At 34.4% G+C, this 23,185-nt stretch overlaps 1 protein-coding gene across 1 annotated transcript in view; it reads right to left on the reverse strand.

Annotated features, from left to right (window-relative positions):
- LOC149805541 (WD repeat-containing protein 81-like) overlaps positions 1–22,939 on the reverse strand; it is a 108,424-nt gene extending 85,485 nt beyond the window's left edge. The window contains exons 1-6 of the mRNA XM_089950147.1: positions 22,733–22,939; positions 18,979–19,157; positions 18,233–18,389; positions 11,973–13,205; positions 11,290–11,460; positions 4,816–4,847 (exon numbers count right to left, since the gene is read on the reverse strand). Coding sequence (XP_089806273.1) covers positions 4,816–4,847; positions 11,290–11,460; positions 11,973–13,205; positions 18,233–18,389; positions 18,979–19,157; positions 22,733–22,819 — 1,859 coding nt within the window. The 5' untranslated portion in view covers positions 22,820–22,939. The remainder of the gene's footprint in view (positions 1–4,815; positions 4,848–11,289; positions 11,461–11,972; positions 13,206–18,232; positions 18,390–18,978; positions 19,158–22,732) is intronic.
- Between the last annotated feature and the right edge of the window lie 246 nt (positions 22,940–23,185).

A 23,185-nucleotide genomic window follows, 5' to 3' on the forward strand; every position in this document is an offset into this window, starting at 1 on the left:
ATAGACCAGTTTGTCAAATATACAAATAATTTAAATTTGCTGTATAAAGTTTATAAAAGCAATAAAAGTAACAGAATCAATAGTTGTTTATGTAGTGAACAATATCAATGGACTGGAGTGTCCCTGGACTTAAGCCAATGATTGCCAGATTAATATGACTTCGGTCATTCACACACAATAGTCCATATCCTGTCTTTCACAAAGTACATTCACTGGCATACTGGCTCCAAACTAAATAAGTACTGCTTCAAAAATATAAAAATGTTATAAAATAATATATCTGAAAAATATAAGCATTTCATGATACACCTCTCCCTTGATAGCTCGCACACAATGGGGTCCACAAACATAGATCAAACTATGAGCAAGGGCGTGAGTTACAGAGGGACCTCCAATTTTTTTTTAAAATTCGCTTTGACAGTGAGAAAACCGTGTAGGGGTGGGGTGGAATTAGGGAACTGGGCTGTTTAATGACTGAATCCTCATTTTATAATCACATCAATAATAATTTTTAATAACATGCTTTTTCTAATGAAGTTGTTCATTATACTGTTTAAACAGCATTTATTTTCAAAATGTCCAACATGTAAAAGATCGTTCCAACTGGTTTCAACAACCATCATGTGTACGCAAAAAATCTGTGTATGTCACTGCTTTGTGTTTTCTTGATGAGTCTGGTTCCCATAGTGTTGTTTAATAGTATCCTGCCAAATCAGGAGTCCACAGAGCAGGGAACTAGACTAAATGTTGATACACCACCAAACAATTATTTTTTTCAAAAACACGCGACATTCATGAGACCACTGTCTACGGTGAAACTCAATCTTTGTATTGTTCAATTAGTACAATACTGATGTCATGATTTCATTAGAAGTAATAATGAAACTTGTTATCATCCTTGAGGATATCTCTAAGTGCCAGTTCAAGAATTCTCTGAAAGTCGCTTGCCCACAATGGTCCGTATCTTTGAAATCAAGCTCTTTATTAGACAAAGTATTCAATTCATTTGGCTGCCTTGCTATCTCTGATCACAGCTATGAAAGCGTTCTTCAATTTAAGGTACAGTTTGACCCCGCTATATTGCGCTCTGCTATAGCGTAAATTCGGATATAACACGGTTGCAGTGTGGCTCCTGAAATTTTATATACATGCATTTTTTCTCGCATATGAAAAAAAAATTCTTTCTGAAAAGTACACACAAAAAAACGTAAAACATTTATTATCATTTTGGAGAAGAAATACAAGATGATCATGGAGTGGCTCCTTAAATTTTATACGTATTTTTCTCGAACACGAAAAAAGTTTTTTCTTCTTAAAAGTACGAAAAATAAAGTGTAAAATGTTTATTCTAGAATTGTGTAGGGCTTTGCCAATGTCGCAAACTGAGATTTTATTTTCCTAATTGTCAGCAAAATATAACATCTGGTGATTTTTTTTTTTATTGGCTGTGTAAACCTGTATATACAAGCATTGGTTTGGAGTGGAGAAATTCAGAGGCCCAACGAAAGGAATTCGCAAACCTGATACAAAATGCACTGAAATTTATCTATTTTTACATAAACAATTTCTTTGTCCATATTGACAAGCCATCTTAACAGTGCATTGTTATATCATAATCTGCTTATGTTGACATCGAGCATGAGTAGTGTATGTTGTGACATATCATCTTTCTTTTGTTGTTGACATTTCTGGTTGCAGAGATCAACCGGATGAGGCATTATCTCGTAAACTATCTTTCGGCAGATTTTCGGCTACTCGCTAGTAATTAACATATTTACACAGACTGACATTTGTGTGTGGATGGTATATAAAATTCTTCTTCTTTCCACTCAGAATTAAATCCTTCAGAACACCCACATGTTCTGTACTAATCCTTGTCATCAGATCAGAACATCTGCATCTCTATAGTCTGTTGACCCTTTGCTAAACTGAGTGGAAAGCAACATCACTCTGCAACCACAAATGTAAAAAAAAATAATCTTGGTTGGTTTATTCAATAGGCAGGGAGGAACTGTAACTACGATCGACTAAACGACGGCCAATTCCTTTTTTAAAAATGTATCCAGATAAAATAGTTTGCTGAAATTTTAAAGAAAACATTACCTTTGAAGAACTGACTGTTATGAAAACGTACTAAGCAAATGGATAGAAATTAGTCTCAATAATGCAATACAATTATTTGATGTTGCCGCCACAATAAGAAACAGGCCTTTTTAGGGTTCTCTAAAGCTGGCTTTTAGTGGTGACTTCAACAGCGCATGCATATTTCATTAAGGAAGGCTGACTACAATCTTCAATAAAAACAAAGAACCTTTCTTCAAAGAAGTCAGCACCAAACTTAAATAAAAGCAATGGAATTTGATGGATTTTTGCATTTTCCAATGTGATTGGAAAACATTTACTGTGCCATGAAAGTTTCCTTTTTGCAGGGAAAAAGTTTGTGCATACGAATGCTACCAACAAAGGCTTAAAACGCAAATTAACTTTTACCGATTTGGGACGTACTGAAAAATTAACGTGCTTCATCATTAGTTGTGCTATGTTTATATACTGAATTCAAACCTATATGACTGTGACAAAATTATTGAATATTTTAAAATCTGTGTGGATTTTTTCGATGGAATTAATTGTATTGTGGATTCAATGTATGTGATGAGATTCGCAGGTGAAGACACGGTGTTGATACTCTATTCATGCTATACAGAAGACATGTATATATAAACAGTATACACGTATATGTACCAATCCATGGTTCTCTAAATAAAGTAAAATATTACATATGCTTATCTGTTTTCAATACAGGTGTATTTCCCATTTAATATGCATCGATGTAAGATGGTAACTGTGCCAATGAAGCACGTATTTTACTCACCCCCCCTGCAAATTTGTTGGGGTACATGCATCATTTTCTTCAGCTAACTGACCTGGTTGCTTATAATACAGTTCGGTCTATAACACGGTCGGGTTTTATGGCTCCCAACTACCATCTTATAGCGGGGTCACAAAGTAGTTTATGTTACATACACAATAACATTCCTAACAGTGTGCAAGTGTGTGTGTGTGAATAAGACTTTTAATGTAGCTTTAACAATTTTTCAGTGATGTTGCTATGATGTCTGCAGTCTGGCAGTTTATAGTGATGTCTAGCACTGGGACATCATGTCACAGACATTTAAATGATGTCCAACCCAGTCACATTATCCTGACACCAGGCTGACCAGTCCTAGCACTAACCTCTTAATGCTATGTGCCTAGCGAGGCAGCTGTTTGTACCATTTTTGTAAGTCTTTGGTATGACTTGGCCAGGTTCGAAACCAAGAACTTCCGCTTTTGAGGTAGACACTCTAACCACTAGGCCACCAGAGCGGTCACATTCATAAGCGTTCGATTGATCAAATGAAGTGAGTTCACCTGACATACGACTTGGGCCGCTAGATTTTAAGTTTGTAGGATTTTCTTGCCTTTAAACTTTTCTTTTATTCCACCTCCTTTATTTGATTCAAAAGACATAATTAACATGATAATACAAAGGAGGCCAGCTTTTAATTCAGTGCAAGAATACAACAAATACTTCCACAAGTCAGTTATCAAAACACGGTCGGCACTTAATTAGGTTCTCAGAGAAATGCTTGTGGACATAGCTGTTATGAAAGACTGACGCATTTTACATTTAATTACAAGAGCACACATTGCATTTATGATGATTAGACTTAAAAGAAACTATAAGAACACAAATTTAAATTAATAATAAAATGTTTTATTTTTTATTTTTTATTAAAATACTGGCTCCACTCAGTGTAAGTGACATTTTCATTGATTGAAATTTCCTTACATATCATTAATTGCGGTGTACTAGGAATATCGTTTGGGAAGCAAATGTAAACAATTTCCAGGTTCTATCTTCCATTCTTGACAATAAAGCAAGCAATATATCAAAGTTTCAGTTACCAATTTTGATCTCAATTTTCTTCAAGTTCAACAAACAGGGTATTTTCTGGTTCAAAAAATGGGATCTACACCTGACCCAGCATTATCAGTGGGTTTGTGAGTTATCAGGGTGCAAGTTCTCAACCAAAATTTCTGTATTCCTATAATGGGCAATACAAATTCTACAATGGGCAGGACAACTTCTTTAATGGACAATACAAATTCTAAAATGGCAATTTATGTTGTCTTCAATGCTTTATTGTTTGATGAGGTAAAATATTATCACAAGATAATCTCTAAATATGTTCTTTTTTTTTTTCTTTTCTGAATAAACAGTTTTCACTTTCATTCTCACAGAGAAAACTCTACAATTATTTCCAACAGATGTCTTTCTCACCCATACACAATATTTTACAGTAAATAAGAACAGTTGGACAAAAAAGAAATGTACACACTGCCTTTGACCAGACCAATAAAGTTGCAATTTTACATATCCTACATGCAATCATCTTTACAATAAAGTGACCACAAACATTCCTCTTTGACTTTGGATACTATTAATATTCTATCATTAAAAGTCTTCAAAGTTACACCATATATATTTAGGAAACTATCCACAAAGGTAAACAGTGCATTTATTTTTTTGTCATATAACACAGGTATGATCATGGATCCCTCATGTAACATACGTATGGTCATGGATCCCACTTATCCAGTCTTTATTTAAAAATAAAGGGAAAGAAATTCCCTAACAGCAGCCAATGTTGGTGCAAACGTTCAATGATAAAGACAATTACATTAAACATAATACACACTCACACTTTTTGTTTATTAACAATTTACGAAAATAACGAAAATTCAAAAAGGATATGTAAGGTTCATACATACCCATCAAAGCAATTCTCTGCATTTATCAGGTCCTGAAAATTGATTGAGAGATAGGGAACGTTTATTACTGAAATTAAACCAAATCATTAGAAGCATAAAAATACAGGTGCATTTTTCATTTTCAACATGTGTAAAATTAGGTTGTACTGGCTTGTAGTTTACAAAATAAATGTTAAGAGATATAATTAGACTGGTCCATCATTATATTGCTGTAATCATATAACACAGGTATGGTCATGGATCCCTCATATAACACAAGTATGATCATGGATCCATCAAAACACACAGGTATGGTCATGGATCCTCAAAAAACACAGGTACAGTCATGGATCCTCAAAAAACACAGGTACAGTCACAGATCCCTAAAACAAACTGGTATGGTCATATAACAAATGTATGGTCAAGGATCCGTCACAAAACACAGGCATGTTCATGGATCACTCATAAAACACAGGTATGGTCATGACCCCTCATCTAACACATGTATCATCATGGATCTCTTATGTAAGACAGATTGGGTCATGGATCCTTCATGTAACACAGTTATGATCATGAATCCCTCATACAACACATGTATGGTTATGGATACCTCATATAACACAGGTATGATCATGGATTCCTCATACAACACATGTATGGTCATGGATCCCACATCTAACACAGGTATGGTCATGGACCTTTCATATAACATAGATACAGTCATGGATCCTTCGTACAATACATATAAAGTCTTGGATCCCACATGTAATACAGGTATGGTCAAGGATCCTTCATATTAACACATGTAAGGTCATGGATCCTTCATATAACACAGGTATGGTCATGGATCCTTCAGATAACATAGGTATGGTCATGGATCCAACATACAACACAGTTATGGTCATGGATTCAACATACAACACAGTTATGGTCATGGATCCTTCATATAGCACAGGTATGGTCATGGATCCAACATACAACATAGGTATGGTCATGGATCATTCATATTACACAGGTATGGTCATGGATCCAACATACAACACAGGTATGGTCATGGGTCCTTCAATTAACACTGGTATGGTCATATAACCTTCATATAATACAGGTATGGTCATGGATCTTTAATATAACATAGGTATGGTCATGGATCCAACATGCAACACAGGTATGGTCATAGATCCTTCAATTAACACAGGTATGGTCATGAATCATTTATATAACACAAGTTTGGTCATGCATCCCACATATAACACAGGGATAGTCATGGATCCCTCATGCAACACAGGTACGGCCATGGATCCTTCATACAACACAGGTATGATCATGGATCCTTCATATAAAACAGATATGATCATGTATATTTCATACAATACAGGTATGGTCATAGATCTCTCACATATCATGTGCATGATCATGGACACATCATGTAACACAGGTATAATCATGGATCCCTCATATAACACTGGTATGGTTATGGATCACTCATATAATACAGGCATGTGTTATGTATATTTAATTTAATTATATCTAATTTAATATATTTTTTCTTCAATTTAATTGTTTGTCAGTTTTAATTTTTTTCTATTTTTCTGTACATGCTATTGTAATGTAAATTTATTCACTAGAGATGATACCTTTTTCAGAAAATAGTTTGACCTTGACTGTTTTAGTAAACACCAGGTGTTGATCTAGATCCTGACCTTGATTCAAAATTAGTAGCAACCACATAAATAAGTCCTATTTTTATTTTAAAATGATTGGTTGTTGTCGAGGTTATGATGGGACTACGTGTTCAAGATGTAAACAATTTTTCAATTTTTATATCTTAGAGTAAAATGATTGGGTTTTGTCAGGGCCACACTGGGTGTATGTGATCTTTAACAAGTACCTAATTTCTACGAGCTTCTGGAACATGATCATGTGACCCTCTTTTTGTGTTTTAGAAGATGCTATAACCTTTGTTTTGGAGAGATATTCTCAGTAGAAGCTGGGCTTTTTCTTACACTAGAAGTTGTATGTTGTGCTGTTTGGAGTTATTTCAACTTACTTGGATTAGAGTTATTTCAAATTACTTGGATTCAAAAGGATTAATTCTTTTTTCCTGGAAAATATGTGTGCTCATGGGAAATTGTTGAACAAGGAGAGTTTTTATAAAAATTTATTCAGATTTCCAAAACCAGAGTGATAGTTCTTGTTTCTACAAGGAACTGTAGACTTCAACACGACAGCTTACAGCATACGTCATTATCTTCCATCTTGGATTCTTCATCAGGACTCAAACTTGAAATCGTTAGAACATTTTGTTATTAGAACTACTAAAATTTTATTTGTGGATTATTTGTGGATTTTTTTAAATTTGATTCTATAAAACCGTAAGTTCATATTTTTTCAATTTTACAGAATTTTTCCAGAGAAATAGATTTATTTAATTTTTTAAAGCTTGATGTTTTCACTCTTTCTTGTGTTATTGTTTATTTCAGCCTAAACAAGTAACAAGATATGATCATGGATCCCTCATATAGCACAGGTATGGTCATAGATCCTTCATATAACACAGGTATGGTTATGGATCCCTCATGTAAAACAGGTATGGTGATAAATTCCTCATACAGCACAGGTATGATCATGGATCCTTCATATAACATAGGTATGGTTAATAATCCTTTATACAATACAGATATGGTCATGGATCCTTTTAACAACACAGGCATGGTAATGGAGACCTTGGGACAACTACAGTTTGGTTCCCAAATTATCTCCATCCAATCCATATTTAAGTGCTGTGTGACTATTATTGGTAAGAAGCACAATATTCCACAAGTGCCAACAACACATTATTAAATTAAGCAATCACAGTCAAAATATGACAACAACCCCCTGGGTGAATCTTTAAAGAAACAAGAATCTTCAATGCTCATCATTTTCATGTAGACAAAATGGTAGTGGCATCCTCCATTCTAGACTTGACACTCTGAATGCCTATAATCTAGTATTATACTTCCTCAATGATCTGTTGAAGTAATGTACATTTCACTCCAGTGCATGAAATAGTTGTTTCTATTGGCTGACTGTGTATATTTTTTACAAACAATTTCAGGCTTCAAATAATTAATGTGATGATGACTCACATTAGATTTTTTATTACCTGGACAGGGGACCAGCTTATAGATGTATTACTTCTTTAATTCAAATGAAATTTCAATAACAAATCACAATGCAGTAAAGACTTAAATCTGAACTATTTGAGTGGAGATTTCGTTTTGAGGTTATCACATCTTACAAAAGACTTGTGCAACCAAACACACATATAAAGACATATATACAGACACCCACATGTATGCCAGTAATACAAGTTGCAAGAAAAGTGGAAATTGTTTTTAATTGCACAAAAAACAACATGTATTCTTGAAGGACATGCAGGTTTTGTTTTAAATCTTACACCTTACCATTAATACTATGCATGAGAAAGCTTGCTGAATAACCTATATGCGAAAGATTGTTGAATAACTTTGATTACAACAATGCTGGGGCAACTGCAGTAAATTACTGGGCAACCAGATTTTTTAAAGCTGATTACCCAGGTATAATTTTGGAATTTCAAACTTACTCTACTTTTGCATGTGCTATCAATGAATTCAGCAGTGCATGAAGACATTTAAAATCACTATCTTAATGAAAATCAACCAGTCGGAATGTATTTTTGGATTTAGTTACAGAGGTCTACCAATGACATTTCAGTTACCTTGTGTTTGTTTCTGAAGCATACATGTATACCGATCTTGAAAGGGAGGCAACTCCAGCTTTACTCATGCAAGATTTTGTCAGCAATGCATGTCAACTTGATTAAAGTCTTTCCAAAGATCAATCATCTATTACTATTAAAACGCACTGTTCAAATATTTGACCAGGACAATGAGGATTACAATTTTCTATATAAAAAAAAGTTGCTAGCACTTCACTCTCATCAAATGTTAAAAACTGTGGTCTCATTAGATACCTTACACTCTCACATATGTTGCAGTCTATCTTTATGGGCTCCATCACTTGCAAGTTACTGATGGAAAGTGTATATGGTAGCCCAGACTAATCATTAAATGGCCCTTCTTGTGCCACGGTAGTTATAGATGAGAACAGTCACTACTTGAGCTACAGTGGTTGTTGATGAGAACAGTCACTACTTGGGTTACAATGGTTGTTGATGAGAACAGTCACTACCTGGGCTACAGTGGTTGTTGATGAGAACAGTCACTACTTGGGCTACAGTGGTTGTTGATGAGAACAGTCACTACCTGGGTTACAATGGTTGTTGATGAGAACAGTCACTACCTGGGCTACAGTGGTTGTTGATGAGAACAGTCACTACTTGGGCTACAGTGGTTGTTGATGAGAACAGTCACTACTTTGGCTGCAGTGGTTGCTGATGATAACAGTCAGTACTTGGGCTACATTTGTTTTTATGAGAACAGTCACTACTTGGGCTACAGTTGTTGTTGATAAGAACAGTCGCTACATGGGCTTCATTTGTTGTTGATGAGAACAGTCACTACTTGGGCTACAGTGGTTGTTGATGAGAACAGTCACTACCTGGGCTACATTTGTTGTTGATAAGAACAGTCACTAAGTCACTACTTGGGTTTCATTTGTTGTTGATGAGAACAGTCACTACCTGGGCTTCAGTGGTTGCTGATGAGAACAGTCACTATTTGAGCTACAGTTGTTCTTGATGAGAACAGTCACTACTTGGGTACAGTTGTTGTTGATGAGTACAGTCACTACTTTGGCTACAGTGGTTGTTGATGAGAACAGTCACTACTTGAGCTACAGTTGTTCTTGATGAGAACAGTCACTACTTGGGTACAGTTGTTGTTGATGAGAACAGTCACAACTTGGGCTTCATTTGATGTTGATGAGAATAGTCACCACTTGAGCTACAGTGGTTGTTGATGAGAACAGTCACTACCTGGGCTACATTTGTTGTTGATAAGAACAGTCATTAAGTCACTACTTGGGCTTCATTTGTTGTTGATGAGAACAGTCACTACTTGGGCTACAATGGTTGTTGATGAGAACAGTCACTACTTGGGCTACAATGGTTGTTGATGAGAACAGTCACTACTTGGGTTACAGTTTTTGTTGATGAGAACAGTCACTACTTGGGCTTCATTTGTTGTTGATGAGAACAGTCACTATTTGAGCTACAGTTGTTCTTGATGAGAACAGTCACTACTTGGGTACAGTTGTTGTTGACGAGTACAGTCACTACTTGGGCTACAGTGGTTGTTGATGAGAACAGTCACTACTTGAGCTACAGTTGTTCTTGACAAGAACAGTCACTACTTGGGTACAGTTGTTGTTGATGAGAACAGTCACTACTTCGGTACAAAGGTTGCTGATGAGAACAGTCACTACTTGGGCTTCATTTGTTGTTGATGAGAACAGTCACTACTTGGGCTACAGTGGTTGTTGATGAGAACAGTCACTACTTGGGCTACAGTTGTTGTTGATAAGAACAGTCACTACCTGAGCTACAGTTGTTGTTGATGAGAACAGTCACTATTTGAGCTACAGTTGTTCTTGACGAGAACAGTCACTACTTGGGTACAGTTGTTGTTGATGAGAAACAGTTACTAATTTGTATATATATGTTGATGAGAACAGTCACTAATTAGGATAGTGGTTACTGATGAGAACTGTCACTACTTGGGCTACAGTGGTTGTTGATAATAGTCACTACTTGGGCTACAGTTGTTTTTATGAGAACAGTCACTAATTAATCTAAAGCAGTTGTTGATGAGAACAGTCACTACTTGGGCTACAGTGGTTGTTTTTATGAGGACAGTCACTAATTAATCTAAAGTGGTTGTTGATGAGAACAGTCACTATTTGAGCTACAGTGGTTGTTGATGATAACAGTCACTAATTGGGCTACATTTGTTTTTATGAGAACAGTCACTAATTAGGCTACAGCAGTTGTTGATAAGAACAGTCACTAATTAATTTACAGTGGTTGTTGATGAGAACAGTCACTACTTGGGCTACATTTGTTTTTATGAGAACAGTCACTAATTAATTTACAGTGGTTGTTAATGAGAAAAGTTATTATGGGAAGCTATATTATATAATGTTTTCTTACCTTCACTTCAGATAAAACTTTCTATTACTTGCCCAGAATGGCATGTGAAATATCAAAGTAAGTTATGTATATCTGTTTGACTTCGTTATCTAAACAAGAAAGAGGATTGTATTTTTCCATCCATTAATTATGGTACATGGGGAAGTTTCTATATAGTTTTAATTTTTCAACTTTTGCTGTTGAGTTTAAAGTCGTAAAAATTCATCCTTCCATAACTTTAGGAATTAAAACTACCGAGCACAAAATCTGCCAAATTAAACACATCTATTTGCTAAAAAAATTGAAAAATTCATAAAAACTACACAAAATCATTCCTATGTTTCAAATCTTATACAGATTTTAAAATGTGCCATCCTGCTCACCTGAGTCCCAAGAAATCTGGGAGGCTGTGCACTGTGTTGCATGCTGATAGGTAGTCTATGGGGGTGGGGGTAGGAGAATAACTGTACCACTCCATGGTTTTTCACATTCTTATGCTGATCTACCAGTTGCAGGTACACATTCTTTGATTTCACAGATGCCTGGCCACTTAACTGTAAAGTTGAATCCAAGATATAATTTGCTTAAAAATTTCAGAAAAAAAGGACATGGGTAAACTAGATTTACTCTGTATTACCAATATTAAGGAAGCAAGTTGTTATAACAGATTCCACTTTAACCAACTTTGTTTAATCATTGTATTTTTTATGCACATTACTCTTATCACATTTGAAATTCCCATTACCAAGTAGCAAATGGTTTTTTTTTACATGGGCAAACAAATATCCAGATGTTCACATACATGTATTAGGAATAATCAAATCTAATGTTATCTTTCTGAGCACTGTAATATCCTCTCCCTGTATATTTAGGTTTGGACTGAACAGGCAGTAATTTTATTTGAAATGTGCTCCTAGTGGAGATGATGAAGTTAGTGTTGTCCTTTACTCAAAATGTTTAGACATGGAAAGTGAACACTGAATAAGGCAGTTAAATTTTAAAATAGTTTGCCTGCTGACAAGTAAACTCGAAAATATTTTGAAGCTCCTTATTCTTGAACCAATACCTTGAATCCAAAGGTAAGATCAATCCAATGGTGAAGTTTCTCTGATACATCTTCGCTTTCCAGGATATTCATGTGTCGCAACACAAAGTCCTGGGCTGAGGTACACCATGAAGGTAGCTGAAGATCAGGGAGATCTTCATGGATTGATGTAAAAATGGTGGGGTCTGTAAAGAATTCTGGGATACATTCATCTGGTGTCCACTGATACATCCTCTGCATGCTCACTGGGTACTCATTAGGAACCCATTTGGAACGGACATACTTGCACAAGATTTGTTTTGGCGTCCTTCTTGCTTTGTATACGTAATAGGTGATATCCGATAAGACGTCGGAGACATGGTGTGGTATATGGTCGATATTATTGGAAAAATTAGCCATGGTTTCATATGTAAAATCAAGCTGACTGTCCCCTTTGTTTAACCTGAACTTTGATCTTTTCAAGTTCCTGATAACCCCATCAGCAGCTGAAAAGTCTGTAACCCATGGCAACACAGGATGATGATTAGGATCTCCTGTACGTCTACCAGTCAAGTAATTCAGAATCATCAAATATTTGAAATTACTCAATTTTCTTGATACCCAGCTTTCAGTAATTCCAGATAAGTCATCCAAACTGTAATTCATAAATTCAGACCCATGAAAAAATTCAACAGCATCAGCAAGAGACTGTTCATTTTCACTGAGATGCTTAATTCTGTTCCTGTGTTCAGATGCAAGTGTCTCTTTTTCTATGTGTCCTTTTTTTGTCTGAGAAGTTTCAGAGACTTCAACCAGATTTTCATTTTCTTGTGAGCCTCTAATTTTAGAAACAGCTGTTTCCTGACCTATCTGATTGCCATTACAATGAAAAAAGGAGATATTTGGCACCGTCACATAAACCCACAACTTTTTATCAACAAGTATATTATACAAGTTAAGTCTCCCTAGAGCAAGGCCTCTCTCATGCAGTGAAGCCATGCATTGTAGAACCTGGTACAAAATAAAAAGTGGCTTTGCATTTGATCTGCTGAACAATGCGGGGCTGTACATGGCAATATTTTGTAAAGAATGAGCCAAATAGGGTTGAACTACCAGATACACATCCTTACAGTCAACAACACCAAGAAGAGGGACTGTATTTTTGGGACTAGAAATTAAACTCCCTGTATGTAAGTTGCTGTCCTGTTTGTCAGTGAGGTTGATATAAAAACCTGGCTGAAGTCTCAGTAAATACTTCTTGACCACTTCTGTGAACTGAAATGAAAAATGAAGATGTTTTACATGGATGATCTTAACTAGTAGACTGATTAATGCTGTCAGATCTAAAATTAAGAATTTTTAAAGTTTATATTAGCCATGGTTTCAAATGTAAAATTTGTATATTTAATCTTGATAAGAATCAGAACTGATGACAAAGTCCAATCTTTTTCCAGATAAAAATTATCAAAGTAATTATTTGTATGCATAATTTCCCTTTGTTAAAATGTTTAAATCTTTAACCAGGAAAAAAAAAGATTTGCATATTCTATTTTCATTTAGATTACCTTATCAAATATGTAAGGAAAATAAAAAACTGCAAAAGAAAAACTCAAGGTATAACAAATTATACTTGGAAAACAAGTAACAAAATTTGGCATGGGTAAAGCCCATCATGCAAAAAAATGAGCAAAATTTCAAACTCAAGTTACAAACATTTATAATGCGGTTAACAGAACTGTCTTATTTTATAATTATAAAAGTTAAATACATACTCCAGACATGCTTGCCCTGTAATAAGGAGTTTTCATGCAAACAACTACAGTGGTCTCCCTCTTTTACGGGTAAATGTACCAGTTCAATGGCGAGAAATTTGCCTGATAAAATGGGTGGCCTTTCTAGGAGGGATCACACTGATGCGAGTTAAAAATGCAAATTAAGTGAAAAAGGTTTAAACTAATTTTTTAATATTTAATATTTTCATTTAAAAGCATAGGCATGATATGGAATCAGTGTGATAAAACTGTTATCAGTGCCTTTAAAAATTATTATCAATAATTATTAACTGTGTGTGCAAAACCACTATAAGTTGGTAATGAAATCAATGTACAAACATGTCTGCAACCATTGTTTGCCATCCATTCCATTTTCCCACAACTGCAGAATATATAATGAGTTCAGATCAATGCCTTGGCAGTATCTTCTTCACTTTGTTCCACATGAATTCATGAATTTTATCCTATCTGTAACTCAGTAGGTTTTCAGGTCAGCATCATTAAATGTTCCCAAAAATATCCTAAAAATATCTAATTCTTTTCTTGTTTAGTATTTTAAACAAAATATGCATTGGATTAGCAACATTTAATGATGCTGAACTAAAAGTTTACTGAGTTACAGATACAATCAAATTAGTGATGCTGTGTGGAATTAAACTATAGTAACTTCTGTTTTCATGAATATTAATGGTATCACTGTATGATATTTCAGATTATCAGCTGTAGGGAAATTGCATCACTGATGCTAAAATGCTTTTTTTCCAGTTTTGTTTTGAAGAGAGAGGGCGGATTTTTTTATTGTTGTTGTTGTAGGGTTTAATGCCATTTTTCAGCACATGATAGGCTATACATGGCAGCCAGTATTAATGGTGGAGGAAGAACCCAGGAAAACCCCGGAAAGAACCACCGACCCACGAGAAGCTACTGGCAAGCTTTCTCACATACCCACATTAGCCAAATCCTTGACTCGAACCCACGCAGACAGAGGTGAGATGGCAGTGATCCGTAACAGACAGCGCTTTAGACCACTCGGGGTCCCTAGAGAGAGGGGGAAGGCATATGTATTCCATTGCATTTTTCTTCTTGTACCTTGTGATCAAAATAAAACATGCCCTGATATAATAGTAAGAAAGAGAAAGATTTCAGCCCTTCTTCATGCTATTCTGCACCTTACTGCCCATATTTAGCTGAAGCTTTTGTCAAAGAGAGAAAAAAGTAATACATTATATAGTAAATGGAAACTATTAAAATACATACCATACTCCTTCAGTTTCAAAGTCTAAATATTTACAATATTTAAATCCATATAGACTATATTTATGTTAAATCACATTTCACATGCTGTACATCTCCATTCCCAACAAATAATATTATCCTTTATGATTAAGTAAGTGCATGTACACCTCCTGTAGTTAGGTGGCATTTGGTTTTGATATTTGCTCATGCTTGTTGTTACTTTAAATAGCTTACAGTTCTGTTGGCCAGTATCAAAGGCATTACTAGTTGAAAACCTTAAATGAATAAGCATGTTATTTGTTTTCATTACACAGTACTGTATAGACCACAATACCCTATGGGTAGCCTCATTTGTCTATTGGTAACCTCACTAATTTGATCTGGTCGGCTGACTCTTGGTCTGAAACAGGTGTGAGCATGGATAACCTGACTAAAGCTGTAGCATAACTAATTAGCCTGTAAAGAACACCATAAAGCCATGTGATTCTATGGACAATGGATATCCCAACTAAAACTAGAAGGAATTGTTTCCTCATTGGTATTAATTGATAATGGAACATGGCATAGCCTTTGTCCATGAGTAAGATCACAATGGTCAGGTAACTAAAGAAAGCAGATTACAAGCATCCTGAAACCTCTCTCTCTCTCATGTTGGGGCATATTTTATTTGATCAGTAGTACAGTACAGCACAGCACAGTACAATGCTGCCTAAGCAAGCAAGTGGGAGCAACTGAAATGGCACTGCCAGAGCAAATTTGAAATGGACTAAAAATCTCAAAATAATTATGATACAATTATAAGAAACTTGCAACGGATAACTCGCAGATAATACTGTATGAACTAATACTAGAGACCACAAGAAATGAGTACTGAACACGCTGCATTATCAGCACTAGATCCACGAGAAAAAATGGTGAATATCAGAGTAAACAATCCGGTTAAAGAACTGAAGAAATACTTCCATACAAGACGGATAGAAGGACAAGGAGAATCCTATTTGGAATGTACATATAAGAAAGGTGCACAGGAAATAGATATGACCAAAATACCGAGAGAAAAAATACCAGGGATAACGTCAGTAATGGTTGCAATTAAAGTGCAGATTCCAGAAAGTTTACAATGAGTTTACTCAATAAACAGGAAAGGGGATGAAGGTTATATCGTATGCCCAAAAGGAACCCAGCCTATTCTACCGTATGGAGATTTCAGTATTGCGGGAGTAACAGCTATAATCAAAGAGCCCACACCAATCCTACGCAAAATCAAAAAACAAACTGGAGAGCTACACATTTCAGATATACCACTAGAGATACCATTGGAAACTACAGTTGAGAAGTTTGAGATGAAACTGAAAATTAAAGTAATATCGTCAAGACTAGAAACCATCCCCATGACAACAATTTACAATGGAACGAAAATCTTGGAAGTAGAAAGAAGCAAACTACCAGAGGTAAAACGAGCCTTTTATTTACACGGCTTTTTGGCAAAGACATGGTATAAGGGGTGTATCTACCATCAGAAATGCAATAAATGCGAAAAGACAGGACACACACCTCATAAATGTCCGAATAACCCAGGCAGCACAAGAAGCGGAAATAATAGTCAGACAAACACTAATGAGGATAAATCAACAACAACATCAGAACAGGACCCAAGTGGAATACTGACATCAAATAAAGAAAACCAACAACAATCTCGAAAACAACAACAACCAGAACAAGAACAAGGAAAATTAGCTACCATGCAGATACAAAAGGAACAAACATGTGTACACAGCAACAACCACAAGAAAACCAAAATCAGCATGGTGGACAAATGAAGAAACAAAAACACCAAGAACAAGAACAGCAGAGAAATAAAACACAAAAGAAAACAATTGCTTATCAGAAAACACAGGCCCCAGTAACAATAACAACAACAACGACAAATGGATCAATAAAAACAATCCCAGCAGGGCAAGAGAAAGAGGATAAACACATAGAAATTAATACAAAACAGAAACAACAACAACAGCAACCAAACCAACAAGATGAGCAACAATGGAAATTAGGTACAGATCTAAGACAAACAGTACAACAACAACAACAAAGTCAACAAGAAACCAAGCAACAATGTCATCAGTACCAACAGAAACAACAAGAAAAAATTGTACAAGCAAAAACACTAGTAATCTCGACACCACAAGGAAATCAGTTACCCAAGCCTCCAATGTCAATACCAGCTGCAGAAACTCCAGAACAAAGAAAGGAAAGAGATAGGAAAAGAAGAAAAGAATTGAGAAGACAAAAAAGGGAGCAAGAAGAGGCAGAAGAATATTTCTTAGCATTGGATGAATTTCTAGATTAGAAAAAAAAAACATTAATTTAACAATTAAAAAAAGATATTAAAAGAAATATATATAAAAAAATTTTTTTTAAAAAATGGAAAAACACAAGTATAATAAACTATCTTATTCTATAAACCAATAAATACAGAAAACCACTACCATTGCATAAACAATACAATATAGCAAACACTTACAAGTAGGGCAGGAGGGCCTCTCCAACTGGTCTGTAAAGATCAACCAGAGAAATCACCCTCCAAAAAACAAAAAAAAAAATTTTTATTTGATCATGAGGTGCAAGAAGAAAAGTGCAATGGAATAACTTGTCACAGTTATGTAATTTTTAACTTGTCTATTGTAATGCATATAAATATATATAGGTCGGTGGTTCTTCCTGGTGTTTTCCCAGGTTCTTCTTCCACCATTAATACTGGCCGCCATGCATAGCCTATCGTGTGCTGAAAAATGGCGTTAAACCCCACAACAACAACAATATATATATATATATATATATATATATATATATATATATATATATATATAATCAAATTTAAACAACATATATTACAAGTACATGCTGCCTCTGATGTACATCTAACATCTGATGTACATGATTTTAATAATGATGACCATGTAAGTATTTCAAATTCTTCTCAATGTTGGGTCCTATATTTTTTCATACATTCCCTTCCCCAAAATAATAATTATTTTTACACATAATTTTTGTACTTGTGGAGAATTTTCTTTAGATACTTAAAGTTATATGGCATATGATAGTGCAATTTGAATTACATAATACTTAAATAAGTCAAATTGGAGTACAAGACAAAACCCATATTTTCAGGTAAAAATATATTGACTCATAGGCTAGCAAATACAGTACCTTTCCATCAATATGATGACAAATTTTGCTAACTTTAGCTGCTGTCTCTAGTCATAACAAAGTTTATCTGACATTTTTTCAACCCACCTGGTCTTGAACATTTTGGAAAACACTGCCTGGTTCTGAACCAAATTTATGAGCTGCACTGGTCCACAGGTTACAGAAATTTTCTCTACAGACTTGGGATAGATGCTCTGCCAGACAACTTGATATGTGAGAACTGGACAATGGTTCATCTCTCAACCTGAAAAAAAACATACATGTTAATTCAGATACTCCTAATGAAGTGAAACAAACATCTAACAGAAATAAATATAGTCCATCTGAATATAAGCAGTTAATTTCAATCTTAATATTGTTGTCTAAAAGTCTCCCTTACTCACAATTAAAAATGTTTATTATATTGTATATAAATTACCAAGGTTTTTCCTTGATAAAAAACCACTGCACTTCCTCTAAGCCTATATTACGGTGTTACTATATTTATCCAGAGAAATATTTATTTATGTCTCCAATTATGTAATTCATATAACTTCTAAACTAGATTTTGAGCTCAAGATTTTGTGCCAGCCAATCATTAAGGACCTTACATTTGTAATGCCACTTTTGATTGGCTGAGAGCGAAAACTCAATCTCAGGGCATTATCATCTCCTATAACTGATGAGTGACAGTACTTGAATTATTAACTGCTGAAGGTTTTGGCTTAAAACAAATTTCTCTTAAATGATGGAGAATTAATTTCAATCTCATTTTCATGTACATGAACAAGACCTGTATGCAAGCATTATCTCTAATAATTTGCAGACTCAGGCAAAACACCTCCAGTCTTTACCTATCAACCAAATGATCAGACTTTTGTATTATTTTCACTGAAATCTTTATCCATGGCTTTGTGAGAACTTCACATGATGGTGCCAGCATTAAGTCAGCTTCTGCAGGGCTGAGAGAACGTGACCGTCCATAGCTTTTGACACTACCTTGTTTCCAATTCAGAAGATATTCTTCTGCGACCTGAATTGAAAGCATAGAAAATCAACTATCATATAACTTACTGTCCAAAGTTAAGCTAACAAGGGTTCAGTACAGTGTGTTGTTTCTTTTTGTGAACAACATTATGATTCTGTGCAAACAGGCTTGATACAAACTCACATTGCAATTTCATGTATGCATGCTTGACAAAAACTCAAGGCATATCAGGGTATAAACTAATAATAATAATAATAATAATAATAATAATAATAATAACAATAATAATAATAATAATAATAATAATAATATAATAGTAATGATAATAATAATAATATAATAATAATAATACTTTATTTAGTAATTTAGGCAACTGGCCCATATTACAAAACGTAAGTAAATACAATGTGTGCCATGTAAAGAAATTCAATATGGTATTCATCTTGAGTACAGATACATAAGTTCCTATTATCAGTACATTATACTATAAAGATGTTACTACCTCTAAGTATATTATTGACAATTCAACTGAGTTATCAAAGATTATCTAACCCAACAAGCCAAATAGATATAGTAAGATTACATAAAATTTATATATTATTTTGACTCATGAGGGATACAAGTTTTTCTACAGAATGATAGATTTAATAAACTTCATTAAAACAAAATGGAATTCATCTCCTACCCAATAAACATTACATTTCTCGCATAATTTACAATACCTGTTAGCAAGTAACTTCCTAAGACAACATGATAATCCACATGATGCCACATGATGGGTATTTTTCCCAATAAACATAGCAGAATTTACAATACCTGTTAATTAGTTCTCTCAATCCTGTAATGCCTACCTGTTTCTACTTTCAGTGTGTGTCTTGAGCACCTATATTTAGCAAGTAACTTCCTAAGAATACCAGTTTCATCAGAGAAACATTTGCTAACATTAATTTGGTTCTGAAGTAGCTTTACTGTATCAGCGCAATTAGCAACATCATCAGCATTAAGTACTGCAAACAAAATATCACCAATATCTTCTGATAAAAATACACCTCTGTTGCATTCAAGCTTCAGTTATGTAATCAAATTGTTAATAAAAGGGAAAAACATGATAGTGCTGATGCATATATACAATTATTCAATGTCAGTAAAGATCTTGCATAAAGTATCATCATCACGTAACTTTATCTTGAAGTAAATGTACAAGTTGCTGAATGCTTTCTATTTCTTCAATCTTTCTCTTTTCTGCCAATCCTTTTAATTTTGACGTCATCTTGATATAATTCTTGAACTGGGTTACCTCTGAATAAGTTGACACTTTTAGTGTGTGTGTGTTTGTAAAATCAAATCCCTGTTCACTAATGTCATGGGGGCTTTTAGATCATTTTATTGCCAAAAGGGCAGTGTCTGCTCAAGGCGTACAGTATTTGCATGTGAAATTATGTTTGTCATATGGCACTGGATATTATACCAGGAGTAAGTTACTTTCGGGTTTTGGGTCAAGTGACCTCTGATGTTACAAACTCTAAATATGCACAAAGTGGACCCGCTATCCTAAGCAGATTTCGAAAGAGAAACAGAGATTTAAAGACCTCAGAAGAAACCTTGAACACAGCTGATAATGAAAACAACAATGTCATCATCAGAAAAGAGATACCTGTGTCTCATATTATCACATGTGTAACCAAATTTTAGTAAAATTAATCTGTGCAACTCATTCCAATCCAACTTTCAGATAAAACTAACCTGTAGAACAAAAGAAAAGAAACAAACTTCTCTTAATGAGGTACTTGCAAGGAATTTTAAGACTTCTGCTTACATTTATTTTACTAAGAGCAGTGAGCAAGTACATTTTATGACAGTCATCATCATCCCAATGGATCTCTCTAATTATCAGCAAGACTCCATGATAAAATCTTCAAAAACTGACAAAAAATGCTAAAAACTCTCAATCTCCCTGGAGCTTATCCATAATTTGCATACCATATATACTTGCTCATGAGTTAGATCAGCATAGACCCAGATCTACTGTTACATAATGCACAGACAGTTCTGGGTCTGTGCAGTTTGTTAGGAGCAATCACTACAACAAACAAAACAGATCCTTATCTACAAGTGCATTCTATAATGGCAGATCAAGGTCTATATTGTTTGCACTTGAAACCCACTTATAAGTGTCAATATGCTTATATTTGTATATATTTTTGGAGAAAAAAATCCCTGGAATGAAGGGAAAAAAATTATCACTGAAGACTGTTCCAGATATATTACATATCATTAAAAACAATAAATTATCTTTCTGTTACTACAATATATTACCATCAAGTGACATATCACCAAACTAGCATATAATATGATAATGGTTTCATAATTGGCTGAGATGGGGCTTTCAAAATGTATAAAAGTCAGCATGCCTCAGGCAAGCTGACTGCAAAACTGAACTTCCCACATGGCAGGCTTGAGCTTGCCCAAAATATGACAATATCATACCAAACATAAACAAATAAGATAAATACAATATGGGATGTTTTAAGAAAATTATATTCTATTTTACAATTAAAAAATGCTTTTGTTTCCTTTTTATATTTGTTTGTACCTTAAAAATGATATGCCAATAAATAATGTTATCAAAAAGTATTCACATATGTAGATAATACATGTATGTAGATATGTAAATGAGACAAAAATGGGTAGAAAGCAGATATAGTTAGAAGAGTAAAGATAAGACATATACATGAATATAGATAGATTAATGGAACGATAGAAAATGGTTTTGGAAATAAATCTGAGAGAAAGAAAGCAACAGAGAGACATGTTTAGATAAAAGACCCTGAACTGAAAAATGAACTAAGAATAGGACTGTGTTAATTAAATTATCTACTTTATCAATTTTAATATCTACTTTTGCAAATAAAGTTCTCATGCACATTTATATATCCATCCAGTAAGAAACATGGCAATTTTTTATTTTTCTTTCTGCACGATCATTATATAACTGACCCTGGAAATTAAATCTGACAAAATCAGCATTAAATTATGTGAACAATTTAAGATAAGGCAAAATAAAATGTGTGATGCAATGTAAACCAGAATGAATGCTGCATATTTTGAAAGGGCTACTTAATAGGGAAAAAAATGTATTAATATGCTTTGGTAATGATTAGACCCACTGTCTGCTTTTCTTCACCCTGTGTAATATCACGCTACCATTGTAAAGTCCATAGCGATCAATAGTTTTTGGTCTGAAAGTTTTGTGACGATTAAGGGACAGATCAATTAATAATCAGGAAGGAACAGCAATATTATATTGATTTATTTATACAGGTGTTACATGGCGAAGCTGATATATACATTATAATTCTATAAGCTCAACCACAATCGTGGTGCAGCATAAAAGAAATTAAATGCAGCATAACTGCAGGAAATATTTTTTTATACATCTAAAACGATGTTCAAACTGTCCAATATCTGTTCCGATTTCAATATTAAATCACCTGTACATTTTATATTTTATGGTTTAGTATCGTGTATATAGACTAATAACAGTATGCTAGCTACATTAATTAGCATGGTACATTTTATGACCAAAAATGATTCATTCAAAAATTATATAACATCTGTACCAAGCAAACGGCTCTATCCTTTGACACCCATCTTTGATGATGTCTCGGTATCAGTAGTGTTTGTATCAAAACATTTTCGTACGACATGTTATGGTTGGATTTTTCCAATATCCGGCTTTATTTTCCCATGATTGTCATATATTGGTTTTCTCTGAATTTACAGCACTACAAATAAAGAAACATATGATTATGTACATGAGGCTGTTGGGGGCGGTGCTTCCTTAATGAAGAGCTACTAAGGGAAGTTAATTCTTATTAAGGGTTATATTATCAACTTCTGAGTAAGAGTACCATATCAAACTGGACCTAACGTTCAGTCCGGTCACAATTCAGCTCTTCGGAATGTATTTTACGCACATTTTTTCAGCAATGTTTATCAGATCCTGAAATAAAGTAGTTGTAACATTTTATTTAGTAAACGGCTGCCAAATTTTCAAAAGGGCCGTATTTTTA

This window comes from Sinohyriopsis cumingii, chromosome 2 (genome assembly GCF_028554795.1).
Source record: "Sinohyriopsis cumingii isolate HCF-2022 chromosome 2, ASM2855479v2, whole genome shotgun sequence".
Taxonomy (NCBI): Eukaryota; Metazoa; Mollusca; class Bivalvia; order Unionida; family Unionidae; genus Sinohyriopsis; species Sinohyriopsis cumingii.